The sequence below is a fragment of the Typopeltis vanoorti genome, chromosome 24 (genome assembly GCF_054136105.1).
Source record: "Typopeltis vanoorti isolate ZY-2024b chromosome 24, IOZ_Tvanoo_1.0, whole genome shotgun sequence".
NCBI classification, from domain to species: Eukaryota; Metazoa; Arthropoda; class Arachnida; order Uropygi; family Thelyphonidae; genus Typopeltis; species Typopeltis vanoorti.
In genome coordinates, this window is record NC_143572.1 from 65,007,871 (window position 1) to 65,018,116 (window position 10,246).

At 33.6% G+C, this 10,246-nt stretch overlaps 1 protein-coding gene across 1 annotated transcript; it reads left to right on the top strand.

Annotated features, from left to right (window-relative positions):
- The first annotated feature begins 9,035 nt into the window (after window positions 1-9,035).
- LOC150093335 (uncharacterized) lies at window positions 9,036-9,530 on the top strand. The gene has a single exon (XM_090413599.1). The coding sequence runs from the start codon at window positions 9,036-9,038 to the stop codon at window positions 9,528-9,530; it is 495 nt and encodes a 164-aa protein (XP_090269725.1).
- Window positions 9,531-10,246: the final 716 nt, after the last annotated feature.

The following is a 10,246-nucleotide window of genomic DNA, read 5'->3' on the forward strand; positions in this document are numbered from 1 at the left end:
GAGATTGCACACCTAGGAAATATATGACTTCTTTAGTAATGAAACCTTAGTACTGTCCTGGGTCTCCTGCTCAAAAAACCGCAATAAGGTCGAAACCATACTGGGTAGTCACTCTCACATAATACTTAATATTATGCATATCTGAAAGGAAATGTGCTTTCCACTACAGCAATGTTTCTCAAAGTGCAGTATGCTTACCCCCGCGGGTACGTGAAAGGTCTTCAAGGGATACATTGCAATTTTTGGCCTTGCATCATTAATGCATTAAATCATTATTAAGAAAAAAGAATTATTTAAAAACGTATATATTTCTCAATAAATTATATATGATGTATGAATTCTCCTACTTAAATTGCAAGTATCTCCACGACGTTCACATCCTGCCGATAGAAAGTCTCTCACTGCGGGTAAACAACCCATGCTCCCCAACAGCATCACTATACTGAAGATGCAAGAAAAACAAGTAGTTTTATTGTATCACTGAATGAGGTACAGAGACTTCGGTAATCTGTGTAATATATTTCTCAATAAATGGTTCAATTAGAGACAACTGGGATAAAAATAGAAATAAAAACGGCACTAAGTAAAAAATCACATCTCCCCTCCAACAGAAAATGCTCTATAGACTCAAGCAAAATCATATCTTGCCTACGCGACATATGGTTTTGCATGACATCACCCCATCGTGAATGTGTTAAAATTAATGCATATATAGCGAATGTGTTTCAGATAATATGGAATTCGGTTGAAGAGAACTAGCATTTCAACTCAACTGTTGGCTTGCCCTTGTCCTTTGGTTCGCGTGATACTTTTGTTAATACCCAGCAATCATATTCACATATTTATAGCCGCTCTATTTCTTCTGGCCTTACATTGCTATCTGTTTCGCGCTCTGCTTTTACTTCTCATTAGTCATTTTTGGAGGATTGTTCATTACGTATCTCAAGTCTTGTAAATTACTGTTAATTTTTGCTTGAAATAATAGAAAAGAAGGTGAAGCTATTTGGGTAGATGATTTTGACGAAGCACCAAGGGAAACCGTTCTCGATGCCAAATGTAGCGATAGCGAACAGGAGCTTCTTGTAAGTCACCCCGTTTTCGGTTTCTTTCTGAACACTTTATTTTCCGAAAAAACCCCCATATATCTCTCACCACTATTTTTTAGCTTTAATGTTGGAAACAAAATTAAAGCTAAAATTTTATTCGAGTAAATACGGTACTTTTTTTTAGCTTTCAAATTCTTAAGTGTGGATCAATAGTTAAAGACTGGATTTATAAAACACACAAAAGAGGGCAATATAGCAAATTCAAATAGCTGTAAGCAATAAGAAAATGTTGATATTGTATCTGAAGTAAATGAAATTAATGAGTGTGTTGTCTGACATCTCTACAGAACCAACCAGGAAGAAGATGAAAAATCATCGTAATTATGATATGAATTACTTGAAATGTGGATTTTCATGGACGAGAAATGAAGAGGAACCTATTCCAAAATTTGAGCTATTAAAAAAAATCATATTTTTTGTTTACATGAACATATATATATATATAAGCCTTTTTTCGACCGGTTCCCGAGTTAGTTGATCTCTGGCACGGGCTAGCGGGTTTTTCCTTCCGGAAACTCGGGTTTTTCGTCCCGTAAACGCAAGAAAATCGACCATAGAACCCACATTATTTCAGACATTAAATATAGTGTGTTAGGGTTAGGGACCACGAGATGGCGGCATATTTGAGCCGTCTCTCTTCACTGTGTACCGCTTAATTAGTGATAGCCTTGGGCCATCTATCTCTGATTGGTACCATTGGAGATTGAACTGCCCGTAATGAAGCGTAAAAATTTCTATAACATTTTGCAGAACGAATTAAATTTATTTGCAGTATGGGCGAAGAAGAATGTTTGCCAATTTAATGTTGCAAAATGTAAAGTTTGAACTTTTGGATGAAGAGATAGGCTTGCAGTGCATTACTCAAATGAAGGTAACTGACGTGGCTAGAGATCTGAAGTGATGGTTGTAAGAGAGTCTGAATTTCAAAAATTATATTCCAAAAGCTGGCAAAAATACTTCAAAGGATTACTTAGATGCTGTTGAAGAATCCACTGACAAATAAAGAGAGGGCAGATACTTTCGCTCATTCCTAATTCAATCTGTCTTTGAATCATTTCAATTTGTTTTTGTTTTGAATTATTTCCACCATATATTATTTTTGATTGATCTATATTTGTTTGCAGACTTTTTTTCTCCAGACGTACTTCATTTAATTCAATAATCATGTGTTCTAGTTCTTTTGGCGATGTTGCTATTAGAATGATATCATCAGCAGCGAATAGTAAATTGATTAAGTATTTTTCATCAATAGTCATTCCTCTTTCTTGCCAGTTTAATTTCCTAATATCATACTCAAGAACTATAGCAAATCTTTTTGGTGAAATAGAGTGTCCCTGTCTAACTCCTTTTTTTTTACGTTTATTTCTCTTTCTCTTCCAAAGCCTATTTAGTTCAGTGGAAGTGGATTGCGCCGTCTACAGCGCTAGACAGCCCTAAGGAAGAGTGATGCAAGTTCTATTCTACTTTTATTCTACTTGCTGACTAAATGAACTTCGATATCTGGCACAGGCAAAGAGGTTAGTTAGTGTTGGTTCCATTGTAGATTTTCTTGAGTTTACTGTACAAAAAAACCCGAGTTTGCGGGAGAGAGAACTGCTTGCCCGTACTGGAGATCGCCTAACTTTGGAAATGGTCGAAAAAAGGCTTAGAAAAGGTTCCTGTAGTCGGTGAATAGAATCCAACGCGTGACGCTCTTTCTTCGGGAGGTTTAGCGTTGAAGAGTGTAAACACCACTTGCACTAAACTATACAGGCGCTCCAAGAGATGGCAGCATTTGTTCGTCAGTATCTTTATCGATTGTCATTTAGTATTAGTGATAGGCTTTGGTGAGCTATCTCTGATTGGCTACCAGTGGAGATTGAACTGTTTAATCAGTCTCAGTCTCAAAAAGGTAGATAAGGTTAAAAAACGGCTACTTCTACTCCCTATAAGGGAATAAAAGGTATCAGCTGATTTTCTTTTGTTTTTTTAAATTATTATCGTATATTTGCTATTTTCAAGGTAAGGTTAAAAGAAAATTCGAGCACAAGTATCATTTAAATGTAATTAATAGCATATAGTTCGAGAAAGCCAGAGAAATCTATTATCTCTTCAGTAAAAAATAAAGGAAGTATGCATATGCATATTTCACTCAACATTGTAAAATGAATAGCAATAAGAATGCAACATTATCTCAACTGTGGAATTTATTTAGTTAACTTCTCAGAGGAGATTATTAACTAAAGTGAGTGCTCGAATTACATGAATTCAAGTTAGGTGCGTTTGCAGGTTAAGATATGCGATTGCAGAACTTCAACAACACACCATTTAAGATATTGCTGTTGATGGCTAATCCACTTGATAACCTAATCAACTGCGCGTGAATATCATGAAAATATAAAAGAAATATTCTTCGCTGTAAATACATCTTTCCAATGCACACTACAGATCAACGTCTCCTTAGATTTTTAAAAAGCATTATTTTTTTCTAATAACATTGAAGTAGACAATAAGGACAGCTGTAGGATAAAATGTGACATCACGAAAGTAGTTCTCGAAACAGTTCATTTATACCATGCTTTCGAAGCACGTTTCAGCCTGTGAGGAATTTGAATCTATTTTGGCCCTCTCGAAGAAATACCATCCTAGTTTATTCAAGATACTTTAATGTCTAAAGAGCATGAAGACATATCAGATACATCATGGAAATGACCAGAATAATAATAATATTATTATTATTATAATTATTATAGTTAATATTATTAATAATATTATTATTATTATAATCACCCGAGCCATTCACGGACTCATCCAGACATGCCACATATTGCTTGCACCAGCTGTCATACCTGTTCTTGGATTCATTTACACGATCTGTAATCACTACCTCTAATAGCAATCCATTACAGATCAAGCACCACTCTACGAAGAAAAAAAAAACATCTCTTTCCCTCTTTTTCATGACATTCATTTTGAATGTCCAAGGATGACCTCTCATCATTTAACATCGATAAAAATGAAAAATTCCATCTTGACGCATCCTTTATGGCATTTTCAGAAATTTTTTATGAAAAATTTCACCCCACTTTCTCCTATGTGCTAGGGGCTGCAGTCCAGAAATTCTCAATCTGACTTCACACACTACTCTATAATCCTCATATCAGCTGTAACGCTATATTTTGCAATGTCTTCTTAGTAGCAGAATCACCACGGAAATCAGAAGACCAGATATGCACACAACAGTCCATGTGAGATCTTATCAAGGCATTGTAACAAATGAAGTCATTTCATTATCCTTACATGTTACAGTTCGTCTCAGCATTTCCTTTATGATTTGAGTTGTATTTGAATTCTTTGCTATATGGCCTTTGAACTTCAATTTCATGTGAACTAAAAGTGGTAGATCCGTAGCGTGACCAGTTTCTTTTTGCATAATCCCACCGATATAATATGACATTAGATATCTCATTACACCAAAATCTACGACTTTACGTATACAGTACTAACGTTGAATTGTAGCATTTTTACATGCACACAATTCTGAACTATGCAGTTCATTCTGCAAGTACTGCTTATCAGTTGCATTCTTGATTACCCTGGCTATCTTGGTATTATCTCCAAATAGATATATCTGCTGTCAAATCTTTCACAATATCATTAATGTAAATGTTGAATGGCAATGGACTGATACTTATGGAACGCCACTTGAAACTTTAACTATTGCAGGCTCACCTTCCCCACATGCAATTTTTGATATCTGCAAGTCGTCCGTCCTCTGATCCACGCTAATATTTTTAATGCAATCCCATATTCTCCAATTTATGCAGCAGCTTTCATGCTGTTTTCTGTCAGAAATCTTAGCAAAATCCTAAAGTAACATGATACATTAATTACCTTATTCTTACTTAATGGAACTATTATTCCAGAATTTGAGCAAGTTGTTCAAATATGACTTTCCCTTAGTACGCTCATACTGTTTATTGCAAAGTATAGCGTCCCAGTAGGCTCTAAATGTCAACGATTTCTGTATGCGAGTAATAAACAACTTTTCAAAAATTCTGCCGAATTCTTTTTAAGTTTGTGCAAGAGCTCTAGAATATCCACTTCCTCCTTAGAAACCCGAGTTTCTTCATCCAATGAAGAGGAAGCAATGAGCTGAATGTTCCACACATTAGGTTGATAGTTTTTAAGAAAATGGGCACTTATTAGTTCAATAAACTCCTCTGTACTTATCGTCGGCATACCACCTCCATTCAGTAGACTTATTCTTTCTTTTACTTGCTGCATAATGATAGAAGAATTCTTTTGGATTTATTTTTACCTTGCAGAACAAGCTTGTTTTCATAGTTAGACTTAGCTCTGCATACAACAGCTCTTCTGGTCTGCTCCTTATAATTTTCACATCATCTTTATAAACACAGTATTTCTTCTACATCATTACTTTTTTTACAAATCTCTTATTTAATAAGAATACACATCCATTTCACTCCTATCCTATTTATTCCTCGAACAATAGGGACATATTCGAATATTACATCATTTAAGTATTTTAAAACCCTTCACATGCACTCTCGATAACCTTCTCATTCAGAACAGATACCTTGGTGCAGAATCCACTATACTCCTCAGCTGTACCTGCTTTGTAGTTCAGCATGTACCTTTTCTGAATGGGACATTCATAAAGTTAGTTACTTCTGAATCAGTACTGCATGGTCGCTCTGACTACCTGGTGGCAGAATAGTTATATCCTTAATATTAATGTTTCTAATTTTACAAAGTTAAAATTTAAAAAACAATCAAATTAAAATCCTCTAACACCTTCTCTCCCTTGAAGATATTAGTCGAGGTCCTTTTAGCCCTAAGTAACTTTTTTGGTTGTTTAAGTTTAATGGCCAATCACTATAGCTGGTCCAAGGCTATCAGACATCTGAGAACAACACATCATTGCATAACCATTACTATCTTGTAGTCCCTACCCTAACCTGTATATCATCACTACCCGAAACTGTGATTTCTATCGAAGCCATAATCTCGAGTTTTCAAGGAAAGAAATAAATATTTAAATAAATAAAAATATTTGGTCGTTTCAGTGATCGACTAACTTCAGCTGGAGTTAGTCGATCCGCCTAGCTGAAAAAAAAAAATAAATAAATAAAATAAGTGCAAACATCACTTCCACTAAGCTACTCAGGCCCACCGATAGCTTAATATCACTAGTAAGAAGATTAACCATAGTTTTTCTTCCTATCTCCCTCTGCATTTTCTTGATAATATTTTAAATTTTAGTTGTAAGATTGCGAAATATCCAATATGATGACTTTTTCAGTTTTTTCCTATAATCTCTTGATGCATATAGACAGGGCCAGCGTTACCATTTAGGCAAACTAGGCAACGCTTAAGGCTCAAGCCATGAATGGGCACAAAAATTCAAGCTATGCTTTATTCATACGTTACTAAAATATCAAAATTAAATAGTGATATATGATTCATGTATCGATTGTTTTCCTTATCCCTCATACATCACACTATTTTACTATTTAACTCTTGGTTCTCTTTTGTTCCTTAGCTAAATGACTTGAACTTACCGCTCTTTAAAATTCGGTTAAATTCAGATAAATATTTTCAAACGTTAACATTTTAAAATATTAAATTTGGGTATTTAATAACTTTTTTTAATAAATGCATTATAACAGAGAATTTTCAAATTAATTTAAAAAGAAAATAAAAAAATCTTATTAATTTACCTATTAATTTAACCTGAAAGACAATTTTATTTTGTTTAATGTCAATTAGAAACATTTTAGTTTATGTGGGGATTTAGTGGGTATTTTACAATGTGTGGAGAAAGTGGGGATTTTCGGGAAAGAAACCCTGCGACCTGAAGTAAGTCTCTTAGGGCCTTAATCCGAACTTTACCGAGTCCTGTGACGTCTTGCACATTGATAGTAGGTCTACTCTAGTAGGCGCCTGGTACAAAAACATAATAAATAAAAAATATCTTTTGTTTCAAATATCTTTGAAAAATAATCTGTTCAGAATATTTGTGAAAGACGAACGTGTAACGTGTTTGAACATCTCCATAAGTTGTTCCAAGTATCGAGCGATTGAATCAGGTGAGTTCATTTTATTTTCAATAATCAATTATTAAAAATTAATTTAAAAAACATTTATTAATTTTTCGAGTTAATTTTAGTGTCCAAAATGAATTAAGGACAAATTAATTAATAATTTAAAATATTAAATTTCGGTATTTAATAACTTTTTTTTTTATAAATGAATTATAACAGAGAATTTTCAAATTAATTAAAAAAGAAAATAAAAAGTCTTATTTCTTATAAAAATACTTTTATTTTTATAAGAAAGTTTATTTATAAAAGTATAATTTTTTAGTTAACTATGGCTGATAAAAAACGATCATCTGGAACTCAGTATCATATCAGTATATTTCAGTATCAGAAAAGAAAATCAGAAAAACTAAAGAACTAGCGAAGCAAGAGGGTTCTTTCTTGAAATAATTCTGCACAAGAGAAACAACTAATAAAGATGAACATGATAATTCTTTTGCCGAAGATACGAAAGATGAATGTTGTGTTACTGTTATTAACGATAACGATCCAAGAACAGATGTGCAAAATAAAGAAAACGAAGATACCAAAGACAAACCGGAAGAAGATACTACTGTTCCTGTATTAAATTACAGTGATCCCGCGGATTGGCCTTCTCATTTTAACGATAATTTTCGACAAATCTTAGTACAAAAAGGACCACAACAGATTGTGTTACGATTTCCCCACAGATTCACACACACAAAAAAAAAAAAAAAGATTTTCCTCTTTACACTACAAGAGGATATTACCGAACAATGAAGTAGTGTATCGTCAATGGTTAATATATTCAGTATCAAATGATGCATTTTTTTTTGTTTTTGCTGTAAAATATTCAGTAAAAAAAACTATATCAACTCTACAAAAATCGGGTGTCAAAGACTGGAAAAATATTGGCATAATCCTTTCTTATCATGAGAGGAGAACTCATTTAGAAATCTATCAAACTTGGAAAGAAGTTGAATTGCGATTAATCGCAGAAACAGCTCTTGATAATTTCAACCAGCAAACAATCAGAGAAGAACAATACAGGCGTCAAATATTGGAACGTTTGATTGCTTTAGTTAGAGTACTTGGCACACAAAATCTTGCATTTCGCGGTACTAACGAAAAGTTGTACACCGCCAGCAACGGTAATTTTTTGAAGTTTGTTGAATATTTAACTCTCTTTGATCCTGTAATGAAAGAACATGTACGAGTCAAAAGTCAAGAAATAATGATCCATTATTTAGGAAAAGATATTCAAAATGAGCATATACAAATCTTGGCAAAAGCTATAAAAAATAATATCTTATCCCTTGTAAAATCGGCAAAATATTATTCAGTCATCTTGGATTGCACTCCAGACGTTAGCCATATTGAACAGCTAACAATGATTGTACGTTTTGTTCATCATCATGTTTGGACATCTCACTATCCATCAGATAGTGATATGTCCAAACCTGAGGTAATAGTAAGAGAGCACATTTTTAGGATGTTCCTATAGAGGAAACTACAGGTTCGTTCATAACAGAAACTTTAATTGAACATCTAAGGCAAATAGAATTACCGATCGAGAATCTCAATGGTCAAGGATATGATAACGGAAGTAATATGAGGGCCAAAGAAAATGGTGTTCAAAAGAGAGTTCTAGATATAAATCCTCGGGACTTCTTTATTCCTTGTAGTTCACACTCTTTAAATTTAGTGGTCAACGACGCTTCCAGGTGTTGTTTAGATGCAGCAGCTTCTTTACTTTAGTTCAACATATTTATAACTATTTCTCTGCATCTACTCATCGTTGGCAAAATTCTTTCTACTTGTATCTCGCACGTGACTATTAAACCTTTGAGTATGGGAGAGCCGTATGCATGATGCACTGATGCAAATTTTTGATGACCCAAGATTAAATAATTCAACTGGAAATACTACCCGACATGAAGAAAAAGCCCTTGCTGATTCCATTTGTAAATTTAAGTTCATAGTATCCCTTGGCGCGTGGTACAACATCCTTTATGAGGTAAATATTTCAAGCAAAATGATACAGAGAAAAGAGGCTGATTTAAATTCAGTTACAAAGCAACTGCAACTAACCAAAGAATACCTTCTAGAATGTAGAACTGATAAGGGTTTTGAAAAAAGTTTGACCGATGCTGTTGAAATTCCAAAAGAACTGGAGATTCAACCGAATTTTGAAATAGAAAGAAACAGAAAGAGAAGACAAAGACGGCAGTTCGAATATGAATGTCAAGATGAGGTTTTACAAGATCCTCAGCAGAAGTTCAAAACAGAATTTTATTATTGTGTCTTTGATATTGCCATACAGTCAATTGAAGAGAGGCTCAACAATACAGCAGTATAACGTTCTATTTGGATTTATTTATGATATATATATAATATCACTGAAAAAGCAACTGCTGATTTACTAAACGCAAAAATATTGAAAATATTTTAACTCATAATGCTAATAAAGATACTAATGCCGAGGATCTCCGCAGTGAACTTCAAGCAATTGCTCGAAGACTTCCAAATCCATGCCACCACAAGAAGTACTATTCTTAATAGTACAGCAAAAGCTTGTTAATTGCATACCCAACGTTTTTGTTGAACTAAGAATTCTCCTAACACTTCCAGTTTCAGTAAAAAGTGGAGAATGTAGTTTCTCAAAGTTAAAACTTGTTAAAAAATACATGCACTGAACAATGTCCCAAAACAGGCTAACAGATTTGGCAACAATTTCAATCAAACACGAGCTAGCTTCTACATTAGATTTAAAGGAAATGGTAGAAAATTTTGCAAAATTGAAGGCACGAAAAATTAAAATTTGATTTTCATATATTATACATATGTATATTACTTTGTATATTATTAATAAAGCATGCCAAAATAATTTTTATTTTTTATATTTAAAATTTCATTTAAAAAAAACTAGGCAGTTAAAATTCTGCATTTGTTCAAACTATATCTAAAATAATTTATTTAGGAGTGGATTCCAAAAGAAGGCCTGTGACTAGTGGTGGACTGCAGGGTTCTATTCATGGACTGCTGCTATTTAATATACTCAATGAAATAGGAAAG